The sequence below is a fragment of the Engraulis encrasicolus genome, chromosome 17 (assembly GCF_034702125.1).
Source record: "Engraulis encrasicolus isolate BLACKSEA-1 chromosome 17, IST_EnEncr_1.0, whole genome shotgun sequence".
In the NCBI taxonomy this organism is placed as follows: domain Eukaryota; kingdom Metazoa; phylum Chordata; class Actinopteri; order Clupeiformes; family Engraulidae; genus Engraulis; species Engraulis encrasicolus.
Genome location: NC_085873.1, coordinates 38,951,043 through 38,968,542, shown reverse-complemented (window position 1 = coordinate 38,968,542; position 17,500 = coordinate 38,951,043). Strand labels below are relative to the sequence as shown.

Below are 17,500 nucleotides of genomic sequence, written 5' to 3'. Positions count from 1 at the left end.
AAAAGTATGTTCTGAAAACATTTGAATGGCAAGAATTCACACATAGATTATAGGACTTCTTAACAGTCAATTCCAAAATTAAAATGCAAAAAGTCAAAAATGGTGGATATAGCGTTTTGGAAAAGAGCTATTCATTTATTGGGTGAGGTGAGGGTGTTTACTGGTCCTGTTCCAAAGGAGGGCCAGTGCAATAACAACAACAGCTTATATAAAGACCTTACATGACCACACTGACACCAGACACCTAATGTAGAGCCAAATCATGACCTCATAGCTGGACAACTGTGGTGCGTGCGTGTGTGTGTGTGTGTGCATGTGTGTTTGTGCGTGTGCGTGTGCGTGTGCGTGTGTGTGTGTGTGTGTGTGTCATACACCTTAGGCTTAGAGAGGGGTGAATGTGTAAGTGAGTCTGTCTGCCCGACACAAATGGCAACGTAGGCAAAACAACTGAGGCAGCCTACTAGCACCAACTCTCTTGAACTGACCTGCTCCAATGCCATTTACCCAGATCGTTGGCAAACACCGAACCACCCACCCCAACACACCCAGGGCCTGGGGCCCCCTTGGCCCTAGGGTTAATGTGGGCCCATCCAGAAGGCAGTTTTTTGTGACAGAATTATATAGATAGTGTCATAATTAAAAGCTAGGAATTAAGGATGGGGTGGGGGGCCCTAGGCTGCAGTATATCTAGCCTGTGCGTTAACCCATTGTAGCCTTGAGACACACAGAGCCGGTTCTGACCTCCATGGGGCCCTAGGCAAAAATATGCCAAGGGGCCCCCATAAAGCGCCCGCACCCCCACACCCAACCCCCCCCGCAAAACAAAATGTGACTCAAATCAAGCTTAATTAAAAATTCTCCCTTTCTGCGCTCTTGAGACAAAAACATCAATAATGTCATAACAGATTGTGAACATGTAGACAACCTCATCAGCTGCAGGTGTACCTGGCTCATCTGTGTACTACCTGAACATTGTGCTGGCCCTCCACTGGCTGACTGACTGGAGTCTGAGCTGGTCAGAAACTTAAGCATAGCGCCTGTAAAATATAACTAAGGCTTCAATTAATTTAGCTCCATCAATCTGGTAATCTGGTCTAAAACGTTTAAAAAAAAAATAAATGAATGGGCCTATGATAAGAAACTTATGTGTAAAATAAATTATTTAGCTATATAACATGTGTTATTATGAATGTTATCACACATTATTGTGAATAATGTTGTGTTCACTATTTATTGGGATTCACCTTCGTCACAAGTTTCAGTCATTCACCAAAGGTCTGGATTTATTAGTCTATCCAAGCAAGCCGCGCCCCCTTGCTATTGTTATCACCCACACACACACACACACACACACGCACGGCACTCCTTCTCTCTCTCACTCCCTCCTCCATTGCTTAGATTGCACGGACGTCTGATCAAAAATCTTAAGCGCCTGTCAAAACCAAAATCGATGTCTGTGTATGTTGATATTTGTTTCTAAACAATCGAGAGGCAGACGCGCATACAACAGCGTGCGCGCAAACTCACACACACACCACACACACAGAAAGGGCACCGCTTCTCTCACACTCCCTCCTTCGTTGCTTCGACTGCACTGACGTTTCATCGGCTAAACGAACGGCTCGTCAGATTATGATTCAACTAGTACACCTTTCGAAACAACAGTAAAACGTTGACAACACCACCCTTTCCTCTCACATTCTCTCTAGCCTAGGCTACCTGTTGATTCAGTTGATGGCACAAGCTAAACGAAGCGCTACTCAGCTTGTGGTTCTCAACAACTTCTACCTTTTAAAACAACAGTAAAACGTTAATCCCCCTTTTTACAACATGTGACTGTATCGAAGACCTGGGCACTTTTTAACCCGGCATTGTTGTGCAATACAAAAGCCCATTGACACTTCTGCTCCATACGAAATTAGCCACAGAAGAAGGATCACAATGAGTGGAACAACAGAGGAGTTGCCTACCTGACTGCTATTCTTGTCGCTCATTGTCATGCATTTTCTTTTTCTTTTTGTCGTTTCCGCAGGGAAAATGTCGTTTCATGTTGGACGTTTCACGTTTTGTGTGACGGAATCAATAATAAACAATGAAATCAGTTCGCGTTTTTTTTTTTAAACTGTCAACGTCAGTGACGTAACGGGTTGCGCGAGGCCTTGCACTGAGAGCGTAGTGAGCGTATTGGGCGCGCCAGCTCTGGAGACACATATACGCTACATTCAGGTTCTAGAGATTTGAGTGTTTTTTTATTACAAATGTGGGTATGCTAGAGCTGGATGAACACATTCTAATGCAAAATGTGTGTGTGTGTGTGTGTGTGTGTGTGTGTGTGTGTGTGTGTGTGTGTGTGTGTGTGTGTGTGTGTGTGTGTGTGTGTGTGTGTGTGTGTGTGTGTGTGTGTGTGTGTGTGTGTGTGTGTGTGTGTGTGTGTGTGTGGACATTGGAACATGGAAGGAATACAACTTTGCTCTATGCAGAGAGACTACTGACACTCCTGGACACTTTATTGGTCTTTTTGTCTTGGTTTTTAGGTGCCACTTTCGCTAAGGCACATGTGACACTATGTACACTTCTTTTTTTTTTTTTGGGGGGGGGGGGGGACACACCGCTGGCGACGTGTTACCCTCCATCTCTCTTTTCTTTCTTTGCCCCCAAGGAATACAATGACACTGTACTAGGCAGAGAGACTATGGACACTAAGGGACACTTTACTGGCCACTTGTCCTGGCTTCTATGTGCCACTCAGCTAAGGCACATGCGACACTGTGGACACTTTATTTTATTATTATTTTTGGTGTGTGTGTATGTGTGTGTGTGTTTGTGTGTGTGAGAGAATGTGAAAGATATGCCTGGGCAAATGTATGTAACAGTGAGCTATATATGGTTATTTTATGTCTAAGTATGTGTGTAATGTCTTTATTTATGTATGTGTGTATGCTACTTGACACCTTAATTTCCCCCTGGGATCAATAAACGATACTCTACTCTACTCTAAAATGAGGATCCTAGCTTTTAAATGCAACTTATTTCACCTTTGTATGTGCTTTGGGTGTTGAGATATTTAGGTTTTAATAAGCAGAGGGCACCTTTTCCCAAAAAGGGCTTAGGCTAAAATGGGTTAATCCGGCCCTGCCTCCACCCATGGCACGGGACAAACAGGCAGAACCTCGACCCCCTCCCACCCCAAATGGCACATGCCACTGCCACTGGCACCGACCCATTCTCTCCCACACACCGGCAAGGTACTGTATGCCAAGTCCAGACAGCCCCTCCATATGCTCGGGCAGTGCCAGGGTGCTGGGTACTGGCGAGCACAGGAGTAAGCATCAGAGAATCGGTGGACTGTGAAGCAAGAGTGATACGGGCGATCGAAGTGACCGACTATGACTGTTAAAAGCAGAATGCAAGCAGTCGAAGATTCCATCTGTCTGTGGTGGCTGTCGCTACACCGCATCATAGCTCATTTGCATAATATCCGCTGAAGTCCAACCACAAATTGTCACTCAAGTCGCTCAAATCGCCTCGTCGCCCAAATCGCTTTCTCTCAACAGTGAATCAATACAAGGTCAGTTGCTTCAGTCACCATGATCATGATCCGGATCACCACCAAAATTGAATCACTAGTTCCTTTTGTCATTTCCAACAACTCCACAACAACTCTGACAAACAGAGAGACAAAAAGACAAACAGTCATTCAACGTGACCAAAAACATAACCTCCTTGGTTTGCGGAGGTAATTTCTTCCGTCACCGGAGTTGCTCAAGACATGTTAAATGTATTCATGTCATCATTACACACACACACACTCACACACACACACACACACACACACACACACACACACACACACACACACACACACACACACACACACACACACACACACACACACACACACACACACACACACACACACACACACACACACACACACACACACACACACACACACAGGCACCCACTGAGGTGGCTAGCTCTTTGTGGTGTGAGGCATAAATGCAATTTCGTTGTGTGCCGTGAACACTGTGCGCTGTGTCACAATGACCACGGGAGTTTCCCAAGTGGACTTTTACTGAGACATACTGTGCAATTGACACTCACCTTCTGCAGGTAGAGGATGAGGCCCTTTAGAACCGCGTAGAACGTCTTCCACCCTCTCTTGCCCCGGGGCGCTGTGAACACACACAAGAAAACACACAAACGCACTATAAAATGGCTGTCTGCTGTGGCGCAATGGCTGTTGGCAAACTAGACTAATGGCAAACGGATCTATGTTTACATTATGTTTACACAATGTTTCCCTCGTTCAGCATATACTGTTTGTTTTCTGTGTGTTCCCTCTGTGCAACCGAAGTCTTGTCTAATTCTTGTTTGTCCATTGTAAATCACATCTTCTTCCACGCAAAAGTTCTCTCCTGTAGAGACAATAAAGGCAAATCTAATCTAACAAGTAGCCTGAATATCATCAACTTTCCAATCTCTTCGAGACTTGTTCTGACCAAGAGCATATCAATTAACGTTTCCCAAATGGCATGGTTGACCCGCCTCGCGGGGTTTGCTACTGGTTGATTGGTGTCCGACAAAGTGGATGGAGTTCCCGATTTTTCGGGAGATCAGAAACGATATTTGCATTGCTCTTGGCCTGACTAGAAGCAACCCACAACGTATTGTGTCACTAGGAGGGTGTGGCCTGGCTATCTAACAAGAGCCCAAGAAGAGAGGAGAGAAAAGAAGGGATACCACAGCAACAATGGAGTTAAAGGTACAGTATGACATTTCAGTTGCTTGTTTTCAAAATGTATGCTGCCTATTCACAATGTGTATCTTTTCATAAATATTTATTAAGTAAATAACTTATATTTACTGGTCTGACCAAAGTTTTGCAGTCAAAGATGTCTATGACAGACATGGAGAAAATGTATGAAAAGTGTCCAAGTCATAACGAATAGTTGGAAATCCATGATGGTAGTAAATATTCATTAAAAAAATAACATTTGTGGGTAGGCAGTATAAATTATGGAAATAAACTACTAAAAAAATCTTCCTTTAAATTTGCACAGTTAATTTTAGTCAAAGCTTTCCTGTGTCCAGTGGCGGACTTAGCAATTTGGGGGCCTAAGGCGAAATTAGCTAGGGGGCCCATCGGCCCACCCAAGTGTGTACCCCCACCCCCCAAAATAAAAAATATAATAATAATAATAATAATAATAATAATAATAATAATAATAATAGGCTTGCTTAGGGAAGATGCTTAGCTCACAGCATGTACACAATTCAAAAACCAAGCTCTCTAAAACAGTCATAGTCCTTGTGAACATAATGTGCTTGGGCACAGTTTTGCTTTAATTTAGACAGCATTCAATGTTGCAATCTTCACATGCGCATCAATCAATTACACATGGGCATCATCTCTCTCTCTCTCTCTCTCACACACACACACACACACACACACACACACACACACACACACACACACACACACACACACACACACACACACACACACACACACACACACACACACACACACACACACACACACACACACACACACACACACACACACACACACACACACACCTGCCTCTCTAGCCTGGTGACAAGATGCACCTCTGACAACGGGTTCAAAGCAACCAACAGAGGAGTAGCTGCATTTTGCCCAAATGCCAACACCGCCACCACACCAACTGTGTGTGCACATGACGTATGGTATGCCGAGCAGCAAGCATCTCAAACTGAATACAAAACAAAACACCACGGCGGGTGAAATTCAAAGCAACCAACTGAGGCATAGTAGCAATAGTTCCAATTGCCATCACACACACACACGCGAACACACACACACACACACACACACACACACACACACACACACACACACACACACACACACACACACACACACACACACACACTCAATGTGACTTACTATGAGTAGAGTGCGCATTCTTTTGTCAATCATGTCGGCGTTTCTCCAGGCTGAACTTCCACATCACCTCCTGTTAGCATCCAGAACTAGCCAGCAATATCGCCAAGTAACGCAGTTGATTAGCCAATCAAATTACAGCATATCTACATGTAGAGCTGTGGGTGACATGTCAGCTGTTCTGCGCTTTTGTGAATCTCACCACATCGCGTCAAGTTACTGAATGTTCCTTGAAAGCTGCATGCTTGTTTAAGCCTTTCCAAATTTCGATAGCATGTTTCTGAAATCATTTCAGAGATTGAGAAGGTTGTGTGTCTGAAGATACAGTAACCGATGCACTGTCTGCAAGCGCTTAAAAGGCTGCGTCCTTTTCAATGGAATAACTTACTCGAGCCAATCCCAGTTCACAGCTAGAGGAAAAGTAATGTCTTTTCGAAACAAAATATCTCACGAGGTATTCTTTTAACAAAACCTGATTGGGTTTATCAGTGCCGCGGTCATTCACAGATCCATCAGTGGGGATAGCCACAGTAGTCGACCTGCTAGTGCTACTGTAGGGCACTGCTTCCTTGTCGGCACGGCTGTCAATGGTCAGGATCCACGGAGATAGGTCAGGCTTCTAACATGTCATGTCGTGGGTTATCCAAAGTTACCGATGTTGGAGTTTTAAAACATTTACGCATAGTGGTATCCATATTCAGGAAAGCACAAAACTTTCATGTCTGCTTGCAATCCTCCTTCCCCACCACGTCATTTTTGGAGTTGGTAATCCACTCGTCATCTTAATGGACATCCACAACATTCGGGCCAACTGGCGTTGATGCATAAAAAAGATTATCAGCTTCGTAAGTGCATTTGTCTTTGATTAAGTATCTTCCCTTTCCTCCGTTTGGTAACACTACCAGGGTATTGGCGCTTCATTCATATTTTTGCAACTTTATCACAACCAAGCTTGACTCAACTTTCCTCTAGCCTACTTCCTCTCGCAAAAGGAACACGTTCGCGATGCCACATGCTGCACAAATATGCGCAGGCAGCGCAGCAGAGCACAACCACACTGATTGCATTGTAATTGGCAATGCGCTTATTTGCGCCGCGCCGACTTGCACAAGTTTGTCACCGTGAACGTTGTTTTGGATATTCGTCTGGCGCACATGGCATAGATGGAATATACCATGTTCACGCGAAAGGGAGGGGGTGTGCATGTAATCTATATTTATTTGTGTTTTATTATGCTGTTTATTTTGTTTCTGACGTACAGAAATAAATATTTATGAACGCAGTATGTGCATTACTGACCAAAGCGCCCTAACTACCAACTGTAGGCCTATGGGAAGTTTGGGGGGGTCCTCTGGGGGCCCCTACATTTGGCGGGGCCTAAGGCGGTTGCCTAGGTACGCCTCAATTAAGAACCGCCACTGCCTGTATCGCTTCATCAGGCCTAGTAGCAAAAACAAGACAAGATTTAAAGAATCAAAATGCTGGCAACAAAAAATGAATTCTGAAAATAAAGACTAACATTACCCACTTCCATGTGACTTCCAGATACAGTACAATCAACTTGCATTTTCAAAACAAAGTCAAAATGAATAAAATTCAATCAAATTGAATTAAGCCATCAAGACAAGGACAGCAAGGTTTTTTTCTCTTCTCTCCCTACTGCTAAAATATCCATCATATACGTAGACAGCGTCACTCGAAATTGATGTCAACATTTGGCCTACTTCTGCCTGCTGTTACCCAAACTGCTCTCGTCATCAGAGGTGAATTTTTAAACACCTGAAAAGTTAGTATGTGACATTTATAACTGTGTGTGTGTGTGTGTGTGTGTGTGTGTGTGTGTGTGTGTGTGTGTGTGTGTGTGTGTGTGTGTGTGTGTGTGTGTGTGTGTGTGTGTGTGTGTGTGTGTGGGTATGGGTGTGTGTGTGTGTGTGTGTGTGTGTGTGTGTGTGTGTGTGTGTGTGAATGCTTGTGTGTTTGTAAGAGAGAGAGAGGGCGGGAGGGAGAGAGAGAGAGAGAGAGAGAGAGAGAGAGAGAGAGAGAGAGAGAGAGAGAGAGAGAGCGAGCGAGAGGGAGAGAGAGTGAGAGGGAGAGAGATGTGAAAAAGTGAGCATGTGTCGTCTAGAAGGAGCAAAAACACACGACTGCCACACTTTAATGTATTCATTAAGGAGGTAACCTAGAAACCATATCGTCATAGTTATAGCAGCCCTCATTAGCTCTCCATAGCAGTGATTTTCCACTGTGTGCCGTGTCACACCACATCTGGGTGATAAACCACAGGGGCAGCAGGCATGTTTGCTCATAACGCAAATTCTGACTTAAGGTTAAAGCATTTTGGTAACACTTTACTTGACGCCGGTGTCATAAGCATTTCATGTGTCATAACAGTGTCATGGCACAGTAATGCATGTGTCATAAACATTATGTCCATGTCATGAACATTTAATTTTATTCTAACCGTATGTCACTTAAGGCCAACAGACATACAATGTTTATGACATGGACATAATCTTAATGACACGCACATAACTGTGACATGACACTGCTATGACACTGTAATGACATGCCTATGACACCGGCGTCAAGTAAAGTGTTACCAGATATTGTTGCTTTAATTCAGGTGTCAGGTCTTCATGTGTCATTTGAGGTGTAAAGCATGTGTGCGTGTGTGTGCACGCGCGCACGTGTGTGTGTGTGTGCGAGTGTGTGTGTGTGTGTGTGTTTGTATGACTCTTCTAACCCATATTTGGATTGTGCCATGATAAATGTATACCTGTCAATCCAAATAAAGAAGTAAAATGTGTGTGTGTGTGTGTGTGTGTGTGTGTGTGTGTGTGTGTGTGTGTGTGTGTGTGTGTGTGTGTGTGTGTGTGTGTGTGTGTGTGTGTGTGTGTGTGTGTGTGTGTGTGTGTGTGTGTGTGTGTGTGTGTGAGCTTGGGAGAGAGAGGGCGCGCGAGAGAGAGAGACCGAGAGAGAGAGAAAGACAGAGAGCAAGAGCGAGAGAGAGAGAGAGAGAACGAGAGCAAGAGCAAGAGCAAGAGCAAGAGCGAGAGAGAGAGAGAGAGAGAGAGAGAGATTGGGAGTGCTTACTCCTCTTGCCGTCGCAGTCTGCGTGGACCTTGCGTATCAGGAAGCTGTGCTTGTAGAGGAGCGCCCCGGAGGACGGCCCGTCCCCACGCGACGACGCGTCCCCACGGCACTCCCCCAGCTCCGAGAACGACTTCCTCAGCTCCTCCTCATCTCTAGAGAGGGAGAGAGAGAGAGAGAGAGAGAGAGAGAGAGACAGAGACAGAGAGAGAGACATTCGAAGGTCAGCATGATGTAAGTGTAGTTATTCTTCATCTCTAGAGAGAGAGAGAGAGAGAGAGAGAGAGAGAGAGAGAGAGAGAGAGAGAGAGAGAGAGAGAGAGAGAGAGAGAGAGAGAGAGAGAGAGAGAGAGAGAGAGACAGACAGACAGACAGACAGACAGAGAGACATTCGAATGTCAGCATGATGTAAGGGTAGTTATTCACAAGGAAGAACATTTGAAATTCACACAGAGACACACAGAAGAAAGACAGGAAAGTGTGTTGCACAAACCTAAACTCTCCATCTCTGTCTATCTGTCTCCCTGTATTTGTCTGTGTGTGTGTCTCTCTCTCTCTCTCTCTAGTACATATCATGCACACAAAATCAGAGCATGTTCATGTGCAGTAAGTCCGGTTAACCATCTTTTCTCACACAAACATACGTACACAAACGTATACGCACGCGCGCGCACGCACGCACGCACGCACGCACGCACGCACGCACACACAGTAAAGATGTGGGGGGGATTGTGAGACTGTTCAGACAAGCCCACAGCTCAGCTGTGCTGTGGTGGGAGAGCGGTGCTTTAGCACCTGTATAAATATGTAGTCTCACACATCGGGACTGCCAGACACATGCAGTACATACACACTAATTGTGTATATACCCATTGTGTCCTGGAGCAACATATACGCTGCATTCAGGTTCTTGAGATTTGAGCTTTTTTTTTAATTAAAAATGCGGGTAAGTTAGAGCTGAATGAACACATTCTAGTGCAAAAGGAAGGTTTCAGCTTTTAAATGCAATTTATTTCATGTTTTTATATGCTTCGGAGGCTTAGATATTTAGGTTTTAATAGGGAAAGGGCTCCTTTTCCTATTAGGCTAAAATGGATTATGTCATTTTCATTCCACTTTACAGCTTTACAGTAACCTACACAGTCTTACATAATTCCACACTTAGAGAGCCTATTTGACATCATATTGGGACCCAGAGTACTCTCTAAGTGCTGAATTAACACTGCATTTTTTTTACAGTGTAGTCACTCAATAGCCTACCTATTCATCTATTAGTGGTGTCAACAATAATCGATTCGGCAATGCATCGCAATGCGGGGCAGGACAATTCAATAATCGATTCGGAAAGGGCTATAATCGATGCTGCATATTTTCTCAAATGACAATTACTTCTGTGGATATTTCCAGAGAAAATTAACGTTCAATTGAATTAAAGCATTGGGAGTGGGAGGGTTGGCATTGGGAGGGGAGGGGTGAACGTGAAAAGTGAAAGCCCATAGGGAAACTCCAACTCCCATTGTCATTGTGACACAGCACTCCACAGCACACAGGTGAACACTGCACACGGCACACAACGAAATCGCATTTATGCCTCATCCGTGCAAGGGGGCGGCCCTCAATGGCGCCCCTAGGGAGCAGTGCGGCGGGTCAGGGTAACTCAGTCATGGAGGAGGATGGGGGAGAGCACTGGTTGATTACTCCCCCCACCAACCTGGCGGGTCGGGAGTCGAACCGACGCCCTAACCGCTTACTCATGACAGCTGGTGTTCCAAAGGTATCCCCCATCCTTCCCCCATGCACACATCACTCATTAGCAGGTTTTCTGGTAATAAAACCAAACCTCTCACGGAACTCTAACTCCAGACCCTAGGTACGAATGTTAGCATGAGGGGATGGTAAAATCAAGAATAGGTGTGATGAACCCCATTAGGCTGATATTAAAAACTAAAGCTGTCCACTCCCAACTTACCGTTGTACCAATGCCCTGCACTACCCAAAGACACCAGAGGGGGGAGTATAGTGAAAGTGAAAGCCCATTGGGAAACTCCAACTCCCATTGTCATTGTGACACAGCACTCCACAGCACACAAGTGAACACTGCACACTGCAAACAACGAAATTGCATTTATGCCTCACCCGTGCAAGGGGGCAGCCCTCAGTGGCGACAGTATAAGGGCTGGGAGTGGAGGGCCATACAATATAGCACCCCTCTGTTCTCTTGCCTTCCATTCTAAGCAGGTGCGGGTGTGTGTGTGTGTGTGTGTGTGTGTGTGTGTGTGTGTGTGTGTGTGTGTGTGTGTGTGTGTGTGTGTGTGTGTGTGTGTGTGTGTGTGTGTGTGTGTGTGTGTGTGTGTGTGCGCCCGTGTGATGCTTGTGTGTGTGTGTGTGTGTGTGTGTGTGTGTGTGTGTGTGTGTGTGTGTGTGTGTGTGTGTGTGTGTGTGTGTGTGTGTGTGTGTGTGTGTGTATGAGTGTGTGTATGAGTGTGTGTGTGTGTGTGTGCGTGCGTGTAGTCCTACTAGGTGCCAGTTTCTATCTGTGTCTGAGGGCCGTTGACTGCTCAGGGCTTAAGGGAGAAGAGAGACCCGTGGCTTTGTGTCACTCTGGCAGACAGACCTGTGTGTGTGTGTGTGTGTGTGTGTGTGTGTGTGTGTGTGTGTGTGTGTGTGTGTGTGTGTGTGTGTGTGTGTGTGTGTGTGTGGAGTGGACAAAGCCATCTGTGGCCTTTCAGATAGAGTCACGTTGATCTGCTGCACCGAGGGACACAAAGCCTCGCTGGTGTGTGTGTGTGTGTGTGTGTGTGTGTGTGTGTGTGTGTGTGTGTGTGTGTGTGTGTGTGTGTGTGTGTGTGTGTGTGTGTGTGTGCGTGCGCGCGTGACCGACCAAGGGACACGAGCCTCTGACATCTTGCTCACAACCACTTCAACGGCTGGTGTGTGTGTGTGTGTGTGTGTGTGTGTGTGTGTGTGTGTGTGTGTGTGTGTGTGTGTGTGTGTGCAGGGCCGCTGACAGGTTTGGCTGGGCCCGGGACAAAAAAATATCAATGGGCCCCCCTTCATCCTACACCCCACCCCCCCCCCCAACCCTGTTTAAAAAAAAACAAACACTCCAACCACCAAACGACCATTTTTTTCAAGAGAGACCAGGTGACCAGACAACACTTTCGGCCTGAAAGCGCACCACTCTCACGTGATATGCTATATATTATTAGGCCTACCCATTAGGCCTATAAAAGAAATGACATTGGTATCAAAGTAGCCTCACAAATCAATGATGCATACAATAATTCCATATTAAATGATCTATCCATCCAATTATCCATGCATTTTGCCAACATTTATTTAGAAATGGAACAGTAATGGTGGTGTGGCGTCCGCGCCAATGTCTTATCCTGTGCGTATCGCTCGGTGCGTAATTCCAAGAGCAGTATGATAAAGGGAAGAAAGGAGTCGCACACTGGAGCTGGATGCAGAATCAAAAAATGTATTAAACAAAGCCGAAAAATTGTAAATAAAACCGACAGACAGGGGACAAACGTTTCGGGTCTAGCCCTTCATCAGTGTTCCCAACTGGGAACACTGATGAAGGGCTAGACCCGAAACGTTTGTCCCCTGTCTGCCGGTTTTATTAAAAAAAATTCGGCTTTGTTTAATACATTTTTTGATTCTGCATCCAGCTCCAGTGTGCGACTCCTTTCTTCCCTTTAGAAATGGAACAAAATAAATAGAATTCACATCATTAATAACACAAGTGTAGCCTACGTGTGATTTACTTAAGCAATTTGAGGGCTTGCACATCAAAACGTGCCTGACTGAATCAGCTCTAGTTCACTGTCACCACCAGCACACCAAGACGTCAGTCTTCCCACACCAGGAATAGCCAAACACAGGAACAAGTCAAGTTGCAGAAATGTATATACAAAACGGATGTACACTGTTTCTCCCCACAAAGTTAACAGGTTGATAAAGTGTTAGCATTTGCGCTAAGCGGGATTTATACGCGCTAAGCGAAATAGCGTTGCATAATAGCGCAGTTTTAAAAGTTCTCCCTTGCCCTCTCCTTGCGCGCGACGCAACTTCTCATCATGTTACGATTGGGGCTAATGTGCATATTCCTAGCTAAGGTCACAGATGGTCAGCTTTGAAACACAATTTTACTAAGCTGTGGTTATGAATGATGCGACTGTGTGACTGATCATGTTTTAAACATGAATGCTGCAGTGCAGGGCGTGTCTGTTTATGAAGGGAAACTTTTGCTCTGTTAATGTTCTCTGCTATTGTTAGTACCTGCATCATCTGAATAACTTTTTACTGAAATCCTGGGGCTTCTGGTGTCTTCATCTATTTTTCTCCTATCCTTCATTTTCTGCCCTCCTGGTTTGCACGACTGCTTCTTCAGACACCTTGGCAAATTGGCACGAGCCGCGTTAAGTTGAAGCCGTTTTTTTCTTTCTCGTAATGACCGACCAAACCATTTGTGCACTGGGGGTGGGGGAGGTGGGGGTTCTTGATCCTTTTTAAGGGCAGGAAAGGCAAAATATCTGCATCATTTATTTAATGTAAATATAGCCCAATCTCCCTCTCTGAAAAACCATCTTATTTTGAAATTAATTAGAACCATTAATCACAAACTTAATGAGGGCCCAGTTCTGGGCCCCCCTATCCCAGGGCCCGGGACAAAAAGCCCTTTTGTCCCCCCCTGTCGGCGGGGCTGTGTGTGTGTGTGTGTGTGTGTGTGTGTGTGTGTGTGTGTGTGTGTGTGTGTGTGTGTGTGTGTGTGTGTGTGTGTGTGTGTGTGTGTGTGTGTGTGTGTGTGTGTCTGTGTCTGTGTCTGTGTGTTGGTGGTGTGGAGGTCTAACCTTGAAGTAGTACCTTGTCATTGTCAACAACAAAAGCAAAAGAAAAACAAAAGAGGTGCATGCTGCGTCATGAGAATGATGTGCTAATGTATATGATGGACAAACACACACACACACACACACACACACACACACACACACACACACACACACACACACACACACACACACACACACACACACACACACACACACACACACACACACACACACACACACACACACACACACACACACACACACACACACACACACGTGCATCTTGAAAAATGCTGACGTAGAGTAATTTGATTCATCGAACTGCGCCAACAATGCAAACAGTTCAAGCAAGATTGAAGGTTATCAAATCAATTGAAACTGGATGTTTACACAGCACGTAGACTCAAATCACTTTGGTCAACGCAAACAATTTATGAAGATTAGGACAGTGAGCACCAAGACCACTAAAGCGCAAGTGACCTCCCTTTTCCATGACAGAGTTTTTCTCAAACACATAACATAATGTATAGGAACAATGATGAACACAACATTAACAAATATTTGTAAATGGGTTGAAAATGCTGTTAATATTTTTTTTTATTAATCATTCACATGTTTTTGTAAATGAATAAGAAATCCTCTTTTAAAAGATTTGTACATATTATTTGTAGATATTTTAGAACGCATTAATTAAACTTAGCATATGATTTAAATTTTTTTTTTTGTGTATCATTAGTTAATTCTTTGTGTAATGTTTTGTGTATCATTAGTAAATTAGTAAAATCTTCATCATGCTTTTTTATGCATCCATTATTATACAGTGTTTCCAACTTTTATAATAGGGGCCATGTCTGAAGGTGCTGAAGACTGCAAAATCTCCCGTCATCAAAAACCCATCATGTTGTGCCTTTCATGTTTGGTAGTGCAGCTCTGGGCAGTAGAACTCTAGAGTCCTCTCATCTTGTTTCCATTTCATGTGGCAGGTTTAAGATCTCTGGCCTTAACGAGTAGTGTCTTAATTAGTGTACATCGCTCTGGCCTTAACGAGTAGTGTCTTAATTAGTGTACATCGCTCTGTAGGCGTAGGGGACAGGAAGCGACGGGGGGAGGGGGGTGTGGGGGGGTTGCGTACGTGCGTGCGTGTCTGTTCTCAGGCAGCCATGCCTCATGTTAAAGCTAAGATACGCAATTTAAAGGTGCACTGTGTAACATTTTTTAGTTAATTTCCAGAATCTATGCTGCCCATTCACAAATGGTACCTTTTTCATGAATACTTACCACCAACATCAAATTCAAAGTATTCAATATGACTGAGAAAATTGCACTTTTCATACATGAAAAGGGGGATCTTCTCCATGGTCCGCCATTTTGAATTTCCAGAAATTTCCAGAACGTACTGTTCTTTGGTCATATTAGTAAACAATAGTTTATTACTTGGTAAATATTCATGAAAATATCAAATTTGGCAATAAGCAGCACAATTTCAATGAGAAGCATAGCTGCAATACCTATTTTGGCCACAATTCTACAGAGTGCACCTTTAAGTATTTCAACGTGTATGATGCCCATTCACAAATTAGATCTTTCCACGAAAATTCAATAAAAAAATAAAAGAAATAAGCTTTATTTATTATTTACTGGTCTAGCTAAAGTAGTGAGCTTTGTAGCCAGCTATGGCAGACATGGAATAGATACACCTATTCACATATGAAAATATAATTTTCATTATGAAATTGACGGTGGTGGTATATACACATGATGGTGGTGCTAAATGCAAATGAAAAAGATAACATTTGTCCTTGGAAATGATTCTGGAAATAAACTACTACCGGTAATAAAAAATAACATACAATACTCCTTTACGGGGTACACTCTTTCATCCTCAGAACATTGAACTAAGGTTCATCTGCTTATTTGGGTGTTTTGAAAGGCGCTATATAAAACGAAATTATTATTATTATTATTATTTAGCTAATTTACAGAGTTTAGTTTCTACACATTTCAAAGCTCTCCCATCTGCTATCCCTAACCACCCCCTGAACTCCTGTCTCCACATCTCCTTATCTGCTGACCACTCTGGTGTGTGTGTGTGTGTGTGTGTGTGTGTGTGTGTGTGTGTGTGTGTGTGTGTGTGTGTGTGTGTGTGTGTGTGTGTGTGTGTGTGTGTGTGTGTGTGTGTGTGTGTGTGTGTGTGTGTGTGTGGGTGTGTGCGCGTGTGTGTATAAGGACTGCATCTCTGCAACTAAAAGATATATTAGGGATCTGCTCAGTACACAACTTGGCAACTTATACCACACAGCAGCTTAAGGAAAGCCGTTCAGAAACACAAAGAAATGAACAAAACAAAAACACAAAATTGAAACATACATAAAAGCTAGCCGAACGGGGCGGCAAAGTCCCAAGACGCCCTTTCAGAAAAGCTGATTCACACAAAATAAAATAACAAACCAAAAGCCAAACGATCAAAACAAACATGAAAAGGACACATGCTCAAAAAAGATAAAAGTCCGGCTGGGTAACAGGAAGCCCCAAAATGCCTTTTCAGAACAGCTGATTCAAACTAATTTAAAAAATCATTAACACACGCACGGAGACATACGAACAAAAACAAACACAAAATGGACAAATAAAACCCCAAGTCAAGAAGCCCCAAAAAGCTCTTTCAGGACCCCATTTCTCGAAAGCATTGTTGCTAACCAATTAGCAACTTACTTGGTTCCCAATGGGAATTTGCATTGCAACCAAGTAAGTGGCAAACTCAGTTAGCAACGACGTTGACAAGAAAAGCACCCTTGAACAGCTGATTCATGGAAACAAAACAGTTCACAAACAAATATGTATATCGCAAACATGAAAACGCATAAAAGAAGAATGAAATGGACACTTTTCAACACACCCCAAAACGCTCTTTCAGAACAGCTGAGACCCCTGGTGAGGAGGATGTCAGCCCCCTTTTAAAAATATAGCCAAATTAAAAGAGGCACTATAAATATATAGACTAGAGAGAGAGAGAGAGAGACAGAGAGAGAGAGAGAGAGAGAGAGAGAGAGAGAGAGAGAGAGAGAGAGAGAGAGAGAGGATGAGAAGAGAAAAAGGGAGGAAATAAAGAGATGGTGACAGACATAAATGGTAGAAAATAAAATGAAATAGATAGATAGATACAGTTAGGGCCATAAATATTTGGACATCTGCACAATTTTCATCTTTTTGTACACCATCTCAATGGATTTGAGATTAAACAAATGAGATGTACATTAACAGCAGACTTTCAGCTTTAATATGAGGGTGTTTGCGTCCAAATTGGGTGAACTGTGAGGGAACTATGACATTTTCTATCAGTGCCTCCCAATTTTTAAGGGACCAAAAGTAATTGGACAGTCTAGTATTTATACATCAAACGTTCAATTTTTAATTATTTGGTTGCAAATACTTTCCAGTCAGTTACAGCCTGTAATTTGCAATCCATAGACATCAATAGACACTGGGTTTTATCCCTGGTGATGCTATAGTGAGCTCTCTATTACAACAGTCTTCATTTCCTGCTTATTCTTAGGGTATTTTCCCTTCAGTTTGGCCTCCAGCAAGTGAAATGCTTGCTCAATGGTACTCAGGTGAGGTGATTGACTGGGCCATTGAATAATATTTC

At 43.8% G+C, this 17,500-nt stretch overlaps 1 protein-coding gene across 1 annotated transcript in view; it reads right to left on the bottom strand.

Moving 5' to 3' along the window:
• Window positions 1-17,500, bottom strand: part of LOC134467045 (uncharacterized) — a 140,688-nt gene that overhangs the window by 12,430 nt on the left and 110,758 nt on the right. Inside the window, exons 19-20 of the mRNA XM_063220969.1 lie at window positions 9,023-9,174; window positions 4,105-4,175 (exon numbers count right to left, since the gene is read on the bottom strand). Of these exons, the coding sequence (XP_063077039.1) occupies window positions 4,105-4,175; window positions 9,023-9,174 (223 nt within the window). The remainder of the gene's footprint in view (window positions 1-4,104; window positions 4,176-9,022; window positions 9,175-17,500) is intronic.